The following is a 15,613-nucleotide window of genomic DNA, read 5'->3' as shown; positions in this document are numbered from 1 at the left end:
ATGCAAAAGCTGTAAACCATGGCCAAATGGTAGTGCCAGGCAAATCAGTGAGGACTGACCTGAAGATCCTAGGCTAAAATTCTATTTAGTAATGGCCAATGATGATATGCTGGCTAATGTCTACAGTAAGAAATATAAAAGAATTATGAGTCTCATTATATTTGCCTGTCTATAAAATGCATTGCTTCACACATACTCCAATGATATCCAAAAATAACTGTCCTGCCTCCAATGAGCCCACAGTGTCCATAATTTCTTACTGTAAACTTTTGGATAAGGTTTAAATGTTCAGGACTAAGATTTGGGTTATTTTATTTTTTTAAAGTACAATTTCCATTTTATTTTTCTCCAGTGGACAGTTTTTCTTTAGTTCTTAAGAACTCAGCTCCTTACATGGACTTTATGGTAGAGGTCACGAGGCAGCAAGGTTTGGGTTATTTTAAACCTTCAGGAGTAAGGTTTAGGTTATTCTCTCACCATTGTAGACTTACATTTATTTCTACCATAACCCATGGCTCAAAAGCATGTATATTTAGAACATACTTAGATTGATTAAACATATTTTTCCCCTAAAATGTAATAAAATGAATCTAATTTGCAGGGTAATATGGTAGGTGGCATACTATTTCTACTAAAAATGGCTGTTTTAACCAAGATGTTTTATTTTTGAAAATGAAGATGAGAAATTATCGTAAATATTAATCTTCCTTAAGTGCTTACAATTTATTGTTTTTCTGACATTTGCATTTTATACATGACTTGAGTTTAATAGTCATACTTAGTGAAGATTAAAAAAATTGGGGATGATCAACTCACAAGATCTTTCTCAAGAACTGCATCATTGTATGAAAAAAAGTAAAGATGGTTGCTTTGGATATTACCTAGTCTAGGAAGTACAAATTATACAATTCTATGTTTTTATGAATCAGATTTCTGTTTCACAGCCCACAGGTCAACTATCAATTCAACAATTCTTTCTCCTACTCAGCAATCCTTTTGTCCACTCTTTTTTTCATCCATTCTTTAGTTTATTCTCTTAACTATTCTGTTCATTCACTCAACAAGTATTTATTGAGTGCTACTAAGTTCCTGGTGCTGTACCAGGTGCTGGGTTGCAGCTATGGCTAAGACATGGGCCTCTCTAGAAGCTCAATCTGGTAGGGGAAAAAAACATACATAGAGTAAATTTTTATAATGCAATGCGATCAGTGTACCAACAGAAGTTTACACAGAGTATAAACAGAGTATAAAAGTACAAAGACAGTAGACTAGGAATTATATATTGTGTATGTGCACAGTTGAAAAAACCCCTTCTACATTGGGTTTGGAAAGCTGAAAATTGGAGTGCCTAGTCTGTAAGAGGGGTACTGGCTCCCAAACAGGGGAAGAGCAAATGCAAAGACTGGGAGATATAAAATAACATGGCGTTTTGGAACCAAAGAAAGTCTGGTATCATTAGAATTCACAAGAATCACAGTTTCTTCCCTTTTGATAGTGTAGATATAAAATTTGCTAACTTTTGGCTGTGTGCAGTGGCCCATGCCTGTAATCCCAGCACTTTGGGAGGCCGAGGCGGGTGGATCATGAGGTCAGGAGTTCGAGATCAGTTTGGCCAACATAGTGAAACCCCGTCTCTACTAAAAATACAAAAAGTTAGCTGGGTGTGATGGTGTGTGCCTGTAATCCCAGCTACTCGGGAGGTTGAAGCAGGAGAATTGTGTGAACCTGGGAGGTGGAGGTTGCAGTGAGTTGAGATCGTGCCATTGCACCCCAGCCCGGGTGACAGTGCGAGACTGTCTCAAAAAAAAAAAAAAAAAAAATTGCGAACTTTTTTTGAAATCTGAAATCAATCTCATTCTCTTAGATTCCTAAAATAATCCAGGGGGTAAAATCAATCCAATGATTCTTTAACCTTAGGGTGCCATTACTTTAAGCATGAAGATGTTTCCATCCAGTTGCTATTTTTCTCCTTTCACAGATTTTTCCCTTGCCTCCCTCCTCTGGGCATCTGCCATCTAGCAGGAAGCCACTATGGTTACACTCATCATTAACCTTCTGATCAGCAGTGGGCAGAAATGGCAACATGGAGTACATGCTGGTCCAGGGTTTTTGTCTGTGGTATTCAGCTGACACATTCCTGAGTTCTTAAAAAAAGCTATAGAGCTAATTTAGGCAAATGAGCCAGGCAGCAGCAGGGAATTTATCTGATGCATGTCCTATGGAGAAGTTGGTGGTCATTTATGCTGGAATTCACTTCTTTCCTTTTTGGGCTCTCTGGCTCATTTTATTTAATGGAAGGAGCTACATATATTACAGACTCACTGAATGTTTAGGACCTGGGGGTCATTACAGTGGCCTGATTTATGAATAGAGGTCACGGGTAGACAACAAAAAGGCAAACTAAGTATCACGTGGAAGGGCTTAATGTGATTTTATTAACACACTTACGAATCTGGAAATGTACTACTAAGGATAGTAACAGTATTAACAGTGGCCTTTCCCTAATAATTATGAATAAATTGTTTTATTCACAATTTCATGAGCTAGAACTCTTACTGTATTCTTTTTATTGCTGGAGAAAGAGAACTGACATAATTAATTTACTAGCTGAATTTACTGACCAACTGCCAGGTAACGGAATAGGTAACTTCCTATGAGGAATCCTGTGATGCCAATTTTTAGATGAAGAAAAAGGTGGAGGGAGGAGGACACAACCCTGAAAGTAGGTATTATCATTCCCATCCTGTACATTGGGATGCTGAGTCAGAGGTTAAGTACTTTGTCAAGTTAGTAGTAGGCTGTTTTTGCAGCTCTATTATATTTTGAACAAGTAGCAAAAGGAGGCAGAATTGTGAATGGTTCAGAACAGGAGATCTGGGATCAGTTGGCATGGACTCCAGGCCCAGATATGTTACTAATAATTTTGAGAACTTCACCTCTCGAAGCCCCAGTTTCCTCACCTGGAAAAAAATGGAGATGATGGATCTGTATAGGGTTGTTACTGGGATTCAGGGAGATAGTATGCGTAAAATGCAAGGGAAGTACCTGGTACGTAGTGAGTGCTCAACAAAGCTCAGTGCTATTATTTTCAAAAAAAGTGGCACACACTGGTGTGTGATGTGTTCCTTCAGTATGAGAGCAAGAGAGCTGGAAGCCAAGGTCTTACTGAGTTCTGACACCTACTTCATTGTGTCAAAATGAGTATCAACAGTGAATCGTGATTAAGGTAACATATACTAGGGTAAAATATTTCCTACAGTTTAGCCAAAATTTCAGTTTACTTTAGTATGATAAAAATGAAGAAAAAATAAATTCCTGCTACTATCTTCGTAATTGTCTTTTATTATAGACTGCAACTAATTTTAATTTCTTTCTTATGATGCTTTGTGAATTTAGTGGATTTGATTAGCTTTCTAACTTTGATTTTTTTGGAGGGGTTGGTGGTAAGGAAGAGAACTTGGGATACATAATTCACTTCATGTATGATACACATCTAGGTCAGTTCCTAGTAACTACTGAACCACAAATGCAATTATATAAGGTAATTTGCCTTATATCAAACTGTGATTTTGATTACATACTTTTTTTTTTTTTTTTTTTGAGATGGAGTCTCACTCTATTGCCCAGGCTGGAGTGCAGTGGCTTGATCTTGGCTCACTACAACCTCCACTTCCTGCATTCAAGCTATTATCTTGCCTCAGCCTCCTTAGTAACTGGGATTACAAGCGCCCATCACCATGCCTGGCCAATTTTTGTATTTTTAGGAGAGATGGGGTTTCACAGTGTTGGTCAGGCTGATCTCGAACTCCTGAACTTGTGATCTGCCTGCCTCGGCCTCCCAAAGTGCTGGGATTACAGGTGTGAGCCACTGCACCTGGCCGATTACATACTATTTTATTATGGATACTATTTCAAGTTAAAAGTCTTTTTCTTCTCTTGCAGTTTGATAATACAATAATGTTTGTAACTACCATTTATTTAATGCTCATTAAAGACTTCGCACTATGCTAAGTTCTTCATAATACTTTATTCAACTCTTACAATTAACCATGAGGTAGGTATTATTGTCCCCATTTTATTGATGAGGAAATTGAGGCTCAGTAGGATTAAGCAACGTGGCCAAGGGCACGCAGTTTAGAAAGCGACAGATTTGATTTAAACCGACATGTCTCTGATTCCCAAACCTGTCAATGACACTGCCAGCTTGATGTTGATAAGCACAAGTCTTATCACTTATTTGCAACCACTTGTACAAGATAAATTTAAAGTTCATTTGGAAAAGAATATATTCACTGTGTATTTTACCTTTTTCCAAGTACAACTGCTCCTGGGTCTTGAGATTTTGCCTCCAGCTCCTGAACTTCATCGACTAATGTTTTAAAAGCAGTCCTCTTGATACTGCAAAAAGAAAAAAAAGGGATTTGCATGGAAATACTCCTGTGAAGACTTTACAAAACTAGATGTCTGGTTTATTATCATGCTATTGATAAGTACAACAGTAACAAGAGTACAAGCAGTTTTTCAACAGAATCTTAAAAATTACCATACTTTTGAAAATTAATATGAAATTATAGTTTTAAAATAAATGATGGTTTAGGTTTACAATACTGAAACTCCCATAGTTATTTAAATAAATATCATGTAATTAAATTAAATGCTACCTTTTTTGTGAGAAGAGATAAGATTGAAAAATTTGTAACCCTTGAAAAAAATTAGTAAGGTTTTCTTTCCTTTCATTTTATATTTTATGTATGTTTGGAATCAGGCAAGCAAAACATTTCTTTTTATAATAAAAAGTGTGTTCAGAAATAGTACAATTTTTCTTCTACTTTTATATGAGTTTTGGGGCTGTTTCTAAAAAACGTACTTCCCGATGTAAATTTCTCCAGTGCCATTTACTTTTCTCTGTTAACTGAAACTACCCACTTTACTACTCATTTCATCTTTTAACTAGTTTTCTAGTTCCTGAATCACCCCTTCCTTATTTAAAATTAAGCAATATTACCAGTCCCTTTCCTGAAAGCTCTACATGCTTGAGTTGACGTTACGAAGAGAGAAATCTGAGGATGAATATGCATCTATATTTCTCCATATGTAACCGAGTATATACTTACACCTTGTACACCACATCAAGGAGCAGGGATGCCACAGGGATGAATAACAAGCCCATCCAGAAGACTCCAGAACTGAACAACATGGCTGCCTGTGCAAATCATCAGAAAAAACATTACTTTAAAACCAAAATACATGATTCCTGTTTAGTTTTTATGTAATTTTAAGTAAAACAAAAGAGAGTAAACAACTCTGAATTCGAACTTACGAAATTAACTTAGAATATCAAAATAAATCTTTGAACACATTTAAAATACACTCTGGATTAAACTCTCTTATAATAATATATGGTGTAAAATAAATCATAATTAGAAACTAAATTTACTATTTCTGGCAAATGAAAATTACTTTTGTAAAATTATAGGATATTAAAAAATCATCCAGATAAATCATGACTACAGTATAATCAAATTAAGATACCTACAAAAACAACAATTTGACTATTTTTGGCTAACATTAGGTAGTAATAATCTTAATTATTATTCAACGATTTATATAACAAGTATTGGTGCATACCTATTATTGCTAAAGTCAAACCAAATATCTTGTATGTAAAAGCCAAATAAAAGTGTATTAAAAATAACTTTAATAATTTCTTTGTAATAAATACCAAATTGCTGTATTGGAGCCTTTTGGGTTGCAAAAAAAATGATTCTGTAAATTAAAAAGTAATAAATTCTATTATTTACTCGCCATTATAATAAAAAATATCTGTAATATTATTAGATTACACAGAACTTAAAAGGAATAGTATTATACAATAAAAGCAAAAGGAATATTTTGGTTTCACTTCTTTTAATCTTTTTATCAAGAGGAAATTTTCAGTACCTATTTAAATCCATAAAGGTATTGTTCTAATTCCACTAAAAAGTAGCCAGCTAACACATGCACATTTGGATTCTACTAAAAATCACGCAAAATTAAAAAAAAAATCAGGTATGGTTCAGGAATTAAAAATAACCTAGAGTTTAATTATTCTAGGCAATTTCACAATTACACATAAATAGTCCTAATCAATTAGTCCTTACCAACCATAAAGATTTCTAATTTTAAATTATATTTCAGATTACCTATTCATTTTGACTCTCGATTAAGGACTAGGAACCGCTGTTTAAATTTTTTCTGCATTGACATGAGCTTATCGATACAGACCGTAGGTTCAGGGAAGCTAAGATTTTTCGCTATGTAGAAGTGAACAGCTCTGAATACTTTTAAAATAAAAACATGCTATTACAAAAAATTCCAGAAAATAAGTTTTGCCACATGGATTCAATGAAATAGAACCATTATTCGAGACACCAACAAGATGAAAAATATTCACATAAAAGTCACTTTATTTAATAAGCAAAACATGATCTTTGACACGTTTGCTGACATCCTCAATGGTGAAAACCAACAATAACTGTGTAATAGGAAATGTCTATCAAGTCAGTGGATTTTCTTTAGATTGAAAGAAGCTTTCTAGTAAGGTAACAACTGTAAAAAACCAATTTCTTTCCCCTTCTGGGGGGAAAGGCAAGGTAAAAATTCCAAGACATGTAACTGAAAATACCACATTTACTTGGCTTAATTTTAATATATTTTAATTTGGTGGGGGGCGGAGGGCAAGAGAAGGAGGATTTACTCTTGCCTTCACCACCTTGTATTAAATGTCCACCGATGGAAAACGCAAAAGTGGTGGAGATTCAAGGCTGCTAATTCTGACCATTGTGATGCTAACGATGAACGGAGGAGTGACTGGCGCCCCACCATTCAGTCCACCAGCCTTTGGCTTTACAAATGAACAACATGAATTGAGGGGAAAAAAGTTTTTCTGCGTCATATCTGAAAGCCTGTCAGATTTTTTTTTTTTTCTTTTGCAGAGTTAATCCAAACCTAAAAGATTTAAAGCCGACATTCGCATTAAAGACAGACAGTCTCTTTGTATTTTTTGGATGAAGAGGGGGGAAAAATAAAATCCCACAGAGGTATTTCCTTCCTTTCTGTATAAGCAAGCTCCCCCTCACTCTGTAGAAACCAGTTTTGTCTCTAACTTTTCACATTTCCCCACTCGCAGGCAGGTCAGCCGGGAAAAGGCGAAGGGATCCTGAGACAATGGTGGTAACAGCAGCAGCCTGTTTCGGCCAAGCTCCGGCTCCCCCCGAGAGCGGTTTGCAAATTGCTCCTAATGTGGCAGACTGGTGCACCAGGCCAAGTGGCCCCCGCTGCCCCTTCTCGAGGCGCTGTGAAACCAAATGGAATCTGCCACAAAAGTGGCTCCCGGGGGCCTTGAGAAGGGATCAGCTGAGGAAGCTGCAAAGCTGGTAATAGGAGGGCACAGGCCCTGTGTGGCAAACAAGCAACTGCTTGTCTCTGCAGAGTGATGCCGGCTCAAAATCGAACCACTGGGGCTTCAAAAATAAACCAACACTGCCTGAAAACGCAACTTGCAGAAGAGAACTTGTTCTGAAATTTCTATGTGAACTTTCAGAGAACAAACGTTTGAGAAAATACCAGTTTATGTGCATTTGGCCAAGCCAACGGGCATGACAGATAAGACGGGTTTATCTTCTGACCCACAATGGCATGATCTGTTAGCACCTACGTTCCCATATAAGACAGAAACCCTTCTTCACCTTCAATGTGCCCAAGTTCAGTCTCATGGGAGAGAGAATTCAAGTGTGCCACCTGCCTACAAACTAACGGTATGGTTCCTCAGTCTACCTCTATGTGTTTACACTATTAATATCAGAGTGGCATGCTGCGACTCTTACTCATGGAAATGTATAGACACCTAAAACAGAAGGCCCTCTGCGGAACTCTAAGACTGTCTCCATGGACCCCAGTTGGAGCAGGTTAGGTGACAGGCCTGGAAGTGGTCCTGGCACAGTCCTTCCCGGCTAATTAGACACTCGAGAAGAAACTTCTCAGTCTCAGTTTCCTCAGCTGTACAGTAGATTGTAGGAATTAAACTCAATAATGTTTGTAAACTGGCTGCATAACATTGATTATTAACAAACTTTCTTCCTTTCAATTGTCCGGTTTCTTTAAATGCGCTAGTCTCTTGTTTTTTTCCAGTGATCTGTCCCATGAGCTTCATGGAAGAAAATGTTTATGACAATATCAAATTAACTGTAAATCAATTTATAAATTTTATGATTTTCATCTCAATAGTATTACAACATATGCTTGTCTTATCTGCTATTTTAATTTTAAAATGCAATGATGAAACATAGGCCAAAGTAAGAGATCCCTAATAAAGTGCCATTCATCTCAATTTGCCAATTTAGGAAATGGAGAAAAATAATTTTGTCATAAAAATTATTGACTACGCCAGCATAATATATTAATTTTGGAAGGGAAAATTATCCAGAAAATAGTGCTTCAAAACATTTTTTTTGGAGGGGACTGCAGTAAGAGAAACGAATAACTTCCAGAGTGGTTGTGTTAATGTTGGAAACAACAACAACAAAAAAACCAAGAAGTGACTATTTATTAAGCGTCTGGACACAGCTTTATATAAAAGGCTTTCAGAGCTTAAGAACAGTGAAAAAAACTATGAAAGGATGCTTTAAAGAACTGATTTACGAAAACGCAGAACTTCCGCATGTTCAAACAAACATAGCTAAAAAAGTAAACAATAAAAAACTGAGAGAATGACTACTACAAATACATGAAATTCTAGGTTAATATCTGATCAGAAAAATAGCCCATTTATCTTCATAAGAATAGCTTCAGTCTCAAGAGATAGGCAATAGACCTGGAAAGGTATTCATAAAAGCAGCAGCAAGTAATCAATGACATGGAAAAGTGTCGAGCCACTCTGCAGTCCTAGAGAAACACTGACAAATTAGATCAGATTTTAAAAATTCACCATCAGTTTGGTGGAGTGAGTGGTGTATGGTGGAACAGGTATTTGTAGCAATTTATATTCCCACCAGCAATGAACTAGCCTTTGGAAAAGGTATTTGGCAATGTGCACCAACACCACAAACATTTATTCCTTTCAATTCAATAATTCAATTTCTGAACTATGTGTTAAAATGAAGTCCAGCTTTTGCTTATCAGTATCTCATGAAACTGTTCTGTGGTTGCTAGTCCTGAAAGCATCCCCCACAAGGGCCCATTGCCAGAGGTTTAATAAAGGCGAAAAGAAACCACAGCAGCATCCTCTTGGAAAGTCATGGTGCAGAGCAGTGTAAGGCTTCAAGAAGTCAGAGTAAAGCACCCTACTGAATAGTTTTTAAAACCAAGGTTTCCTAAAGGTATTGACTGATTATGGAACACCTTCCCCCACATCCTTCTTACAAACATGCACACAACTAATTTCGGGGAATGCAAATATTCGTTGTGGGTTGATTTAAATAACAAAATACTAGTTAAAGCTAACAGGGCACTATGTGGCTCATTAGGCGAATGTGCATCCCTCGGTCAGAATGTTATCCAAGCTGTGAAGATGCTGTTCACAGATTGTAATTATCAGAAGACTGATAGCTTAGAAGAGTCCTGGAGGGAAAGGTAAACTACCCTGGTATTCTCCCAGGAGCCTTCTGTTAGCATACAAACACCCTCCTTGGAAGGGTTTGCAGTTTGTATCATCATCCATATGGAAATCAGCCACTAATCACCTGTGGCTTAGATTTCTCACCTGAACTTGAAGCACAGGTTAGACTATTGAGCTCCTAACTTGTGGGTCACACAGGCACCTCAAACCTCACACATCCCACACTGAATACACACTGTCTTCCCTCCAAAGGCTGCTCTTCCTTGGTACAAGCTATTTAGGGAGTGGTGTCATCCCTGGCAGCCCAAGAGAGAAACCTGGGCCCTATTCCTGAATTGGCTTTTTTACCCTATGTCCAATATTTCACTGGGTTCTGTTGTGCTTTAGCATCTTCAGATTCATCTGTCTCTGGTCAACTTTGCCATGCTTATCCCAGTCCAAAAAATTTGCCTGTCCTCCTAGCTGTACTGACTTCAGAAATACTCTGCTTCTAGCTGTTCACACTGCAGCCAGAGATATTTCCAAAAGGCAAATTCGATATTAGCAGTTGCTGGATTAAACCCTTTCCGTGGCTTCAGAATGTCCTCAGAATAGAATACAAAATCTTTAATACAATTTCAAGACCTTTCCTATCTGACTTCTGATTACTTTCCCAACATCACCTCTCAAGCCAGCCCCATCTCTTGCTACACGTAATGTGTTTCAGTCCCTGGAAGGCGCCCATGCTCACTCTTGTCCTCGGGCCTTTGCACTTGTGATGCCTACTCGTCCTTCAATTTTCCTTTCTTAGACTCAGTTAGAGGACACTACTTGGGCTTTCATTGTGTTGGGCACCTGTCACCCATTTTCTAGTTGCTCATTCACCTTCTTGTTAGAATGTATGCTCTCTTAATTCTCACGATCCAAGTGCTTAACCACCAAGCAGATGTTCAATAAATAATTGCTGGATAAACATGTTCTCACAACCTAGTGTTGCAGAAACTGTGAAAAACAACAGAGCCTGGGGACCCTGTTCTTGAGATGTGGTGGTTATGGTTTACTTGGTTTTCTTGTGTTCTGGCATGAAGTTATTCTATTGCCAGATAATTACGTATTTTCGGGAGAGGAGTTGATTGAGCTCCACGACTATCCTTTTCCAATGTAGGCTGCCTTTTCTGTTAAAGGTTGAGGGATGTGCATTAAAAGCTAAATATATTCAACTATCCCCACCCCCCAGTCTGAATCATCAGAAGTATTTCAATGAATCCAAGAAAGGTATGATACCTGGAAATAAAAGTGTTTTTTGTATGATTTTTTTTTTTTTTTTTTTTGCGGTTGTGGGGAGGTAAGGAAGAGCTGTAGAATGGGCAGGAAGAGAAGGAAGTACCAGCATTAACAAAGATTTTAATTAACTACACAGTATGAACACTTTGCTAAGTTAAAGAAAAAGAGGCAGAATAGAAAATCCCAGTCTTCCTCCTCTAGACAAATACAAAGTGTATCCTTCTGGCTGCTCTGGCCACAATACTCGAGTCATCTTTGTTTCCCCTTTTCTTTGAAACTGAACATTCTATTTACTGGCAAATATTATTGGCTTGACCTAAAAAAATCCATACACTAATGTTCATACCAGCACTATTTGCTATAGTCAAAGGGTGGAAACAACATTAACAGATGAGTGGATGAGGAAAATGTGGCATATTCATGCAATGGAATATTATTCAGCTTTCAGAGACATGAAATTCTGGCCCACTTTACAACATGGATGAACCCTGAAGACATTTTGCCAAATAAAAAAAATCAGACATAAGAGGACCAATGTGTGATTCTACTTAGATGCAGGGCCCGGAATAGTCAAATTCAGAAACAGCAAGCCCAGTGGTGGCTGCTAGGGGTTAGGGGAAAAGGAGAACGGGGATTGTTTAACAAGTATGAGGTTTCAGTAGAGAAAGATGAAAAAGTTCTAGAGATGGACAGTGGTGATGGTTGCACAACAATGTGAATACACTTAATGCCACTGAATTTACACTTAAAATGATAAATATTATATTATGTTCTGCCATAATAAAAACATTTAAAGCAAAAAAAAAAAAAAAATTCTTAGAGCAAATCCTCTCCCCACCCCAAATCCAGAATCTACCCGCTTCACACCCTTCCATGGTTGCCTAGGCCCCCATCATCTTCTGTCTGGAGTGCTACAACAGCCTGCTAGGGGTCCCCTGGCCTCCTCCCTCTTCCCCGTACATACTATTCTCAACAGAGCTCCCAGAGTAGTCCTTTTAGAAGTCAGATCGTGACTCCCTGGCTCAACCCTCCAGAGACTTGGAGAAAAATCGAGAGTCTTTACAATTGCCTCATGGCCCTGGGTGTTCTGCCCCAGCCCTATCTCTTAAGGCCAGCTCGCTAGGGCCTTTTCCCCCCCAACTTTAGGAGTGCATGTGCAGGTTACATAGGTAAACTTGTGTCATGGGGGTTTGATGTACAGATTATTTTCTCACCCAGGTATTGAGCTTAGTTATTTTCCCTGATCCTCTCCCTTCTCCCACCCTCCACCCTCCGGTGGGCCCCAGTCCCAGTGTGTGTTGCTCCCCTCTATGTGTCTGTGTGTTGTCATCATTTAGCTCCCGCTTACAAGTGAGAACATGTGGTATTTAATTTTCTGTTCCTGCATTAGTTTGTTAGGAATAATAGTGCTTTTACTAGTCACTCCCTCCCTCATTCAGCTTCTACCACTCTGCAGTCTTCAGGCTCTCAGCATTTGTCTATTTCCATTTGGAATTTTCTTCCAGATAGCCACAGGTCCTGGTCACAACACTTCAGGTACAGCGAGGCCTTGCGTGATTCCCCCATTGAAAACAGCACTCCACCCCATCCTCTCCCCTGCACTCAAGTCCTCCAGAGCATTTAACACAGCTCAGCCTGCTGTATAATAGACTTATGTTTGTATGTTTTTCTTCTCTAGGTTATAACCTCCCAAAGGCAGAGATTTTCTTTCATGGATGTATTCCCAGAAACTAGAATAGTGCTTTGACATATATTGGTTGCAATATGTTATTGATTTAATATATTACTAAGTTATTGAAAAATTTTTATTATAAAATTTAAAGAGGAAAAAACTTTAATTTTCACTGATATGAGAAGCACTCAAAATAGTATAATAATGCCTCTATTTTCAGACTCTAATCTCTTTCTCTGCATTTAGAATTATTTTTCTAGGCTAGATTACAATCAAGAGGAGAAGGTGTATTTTTTTTTTTTTTTTTTGTTCCCCCAAATGGCTCACAAATTGGGAAGAACTGACAATTTAATGATCCTTCTATTCAGAGCATGGTATGTTTATTTATTCAACTTTTAAAATATTTCTCTCATTTTTGTCAAATTTCTAGTTTTCTTTCTACTAACCATTCACATAACTGGCTAAGGTTTCTTCTTGTTGTTGCTGTGAATGGAACCTTTCATTTTCCTTTGTGTAAAAAGGCTATTTTATCTTTAAAGATTTAGGCCATTTCCAAGGGAGTTAACGAGTTAGAGAAAACTCCAAAAGTGGCATATCCATCATGTATTTCTGAGGAGTTTGTCAAATCCAAGAAGTCAATGGTTCTTTCTGGCTCCGACTCCTCTGAAACATCCTGGTAGTATAACTCTTCAGAGATGATTTGTACCATGATTCCCCGAAACATATACACCTCCCACATTTCTCTTTTTAAAACCTATCTGCCATGGTCTGAGGTCATTTAATTTCTCTTGTCTTCTCCTATATCTCAGTTAACCCTTTTGGTCTTCTCAGGAAGCATCTTCTTCGTGAAGTCATCATCAATAAAAATCTTCAATGCTTAGCTTCGAGTTTGCAAGTACTGTTTCTTTTCATACAAGTTTTCTTGATCTTTCCAACCACATTGTGGCTCTTTCCTCCTTGCTATACCACAATGCTTTGTCTATGCTCTATTAGCGAGGTATCTCTTCAGAAAAGGTGCATTCTGTGTTGCTGTATTCCCATTTCAGCCCCATCTCATCTAATCTCAGTTACCCATAATAGACTCTTTTCTCCTCCAGTTCCTTTTCTCAGCCACCCAATCTCAGTGGACTAGAAGATCTTATTCATGAAACCTGAGACCCCAGACTTACTCTAGGATACCCCGAAAACTGGAGAAATCCACAACTTTAACATCTATATTTTTATGGCAAAGATACTCTAGAGTATCTTGAAAGCTAAAATCCACAATATCAACATCTATATTTTTATGGCAAGGTAGAAATATATCAGTAGAATGCTAGAGTCCTCTGTTGGCAATGCTACCACTGATGTATGGGAACTTCACATAGACTCATCAAAATCAACTCTGCTTTCAGACACTGAAAAGTGTCATTACAATTTGAACTTGCAAACACTTCTGAAAGTGTCTTTGTGTTCCAGGCTGGTGAAATACCACGGTGGGACACTGCAGAGGTCATAAAGTTGCTGGACTCTTTCTCAGAGGCCCGAGCCTTCCAGTCTGAATTCATTATGGTAGTTGGGTGTGGGGTTGAACTGGGTAGTACACAAGTATCCCTGGGTCAGCAGTAAGTGGTGAATTTGCTACCTTGTACTTTAACCAGAGACAAATTCTAAGCTCATATGAACCTTGGCATGAAGAGGTGAAGTGCCACTGAATCCTTCAGTAGCTGCACATCTTGGGTAGTCTGGCTCAACACTTCCCTCTGAGAAAGCCTAAAGACAAAGGAGTGCCAATGCCAAATTCTCTGTTCTGGGCCTTATCTTTAAGAACTAACTTTACCATCTTTCATTTTAGTTGAAAACAACTCTTGCAAATTTCAATTATATGATATATATTCACGTCAAAATATAATTCTCCTCATGACTTCCTAATTTATCAATAGCATTTATCACTTCCTCTGACTCGAATCTTTAATGGCTTCTGGTACTCTCTGGAATACTGTATATTCTGTAATGACAAGCTGTCTGCCATGACTCACAGTAATGATGTTAATGACATTCAGGTAACTTTTCGTGACCTGGCTTTGCTCAACTTTCTGGTTATAGCTCCAACCATTTTATGCCTTGGTAACACCAAACTTGCTCCTTGCTTGGGCTGTTCTCTACCTGGAAAACTCTTTTCACACCCACCTTCCTGGACAGCTTTGGGAAGAGCGGTACCAAGACACTTTCCCAAACAACAGCTTGGGGGTCCAGCGCTCTCTTCTCTGTTAGTCCCTGTGCATTATGATCATAACAGCTAGCATCGTACATCCTAATTGTCTGTGGGACTACTCCATGACAAACTAACTCCTCAGAATGGCCTCTTTTTGAAACTTTTGATCCACTGAACCCATTATAGGCCCTGACAGATAGGCACTCCATAAATCTCAGTTTAATTGAACTGAATTGGGCTCTTACATGGGATGATTCCTTTCTCCATGAAACTAGACAGGGCAGAACACCCAGAAAATAACTAAAGAAAAGGGTGTTTCAGATAAACCCCGATATGCTTACAATTATTCTCAGCAGCTTTTGATTACTCAGAAACAAAGAAAATTCTTGGCTTTGGTTATCCCAAACAAACAAACACACACACACAGATCTTAGAAAATATGCAAATTAGATACCAGCTCACAGCATTTATGTGCTTCTTTCCCTTGGATATTTCTCTGGGGTGATGAGGAGCTGAAAAAGGGGTGATCATCTCATGGGGCTCAGAACCAATATTCAATCTAGCCATATGATACAAGAAACAACCTTTGTATCTCTGTTTTCTGGCAAGAGAGTAATCATAAAAAAAAAAAAAAAAGATGAAAAATGGTGTTTAGAGGGAAAGGAGGAAGAGCTAGTTGGGACCTGGAACAATTAGAAGTTAAGTTTTGCCAAAAAAAAAAAAAAAAAGTTTGACTATATATCAATTCACACTGAGAACTAAATATGCAAAAGAAAAGAATCTTTCTAAAAAGGCATCGAGAGCACTAGAAAATGTGCAGTTCTGAAACTATTTTCTAGGAATATAGTTCCCAGAATAGTGAAGATAATTAAAAACATAATTTGTTTTA

At 37.9% G+C, this 15,613-nt stretch overlaps 1 protein-coding gene across 3 annotated transcripts in view; it reads right to left on the bottom strand.

Moving 5' to 3' along the window:
* ATP8A1 (ATPase phospholipid transporting 8A1) overlaps window positions 1–15,613 on the bottom strand; it is a 268,024-nt gene that overhangs the window by 10,058 nt on the left and 242,353 nt on the right. For all 3 annotated transcript variants that reach the window (XM_023224492.2, XM_023224493.2, XM_023224494.2), the window contains 2 exons: window positions 5,115–5,203; window positions 4,306–4,398 (listed from right to left, as the gene is read on the bottom strand). In XM_023224492.2, the coding sequence (XP_023080260.1) occupies window positions 4,306–4,398; window positions 5,115–5,203 (182 nt within the window). The remainder of the gene's footprint in view (window positions 1–4,305; window positions 4,399–5,114; window positions 5,204–15,613) is intronic.

The sequence above is a fragment of the Piliocolobus tephrosceles genome, chromosome 3 (assembly GCF_002776525.5).
Source record: "Piliocolobus tephrosceles isolate RC106 chromosome 3, ASM277652v3, whole genome shotgun sequence".
Taxonomy (NCBI): domain Eukaryota; kingdom Metazoa; phylum Chordata; class Mammalia; order Primates; family Cercopithecidae; genus Piliocolobus; species Piliocolobus tephrosceles.
The sequence above is the reverse complement of the archived record's forward strand: the minus strand, read 5'-3'. Positions and strand labels throughout refer to the sequence as shown.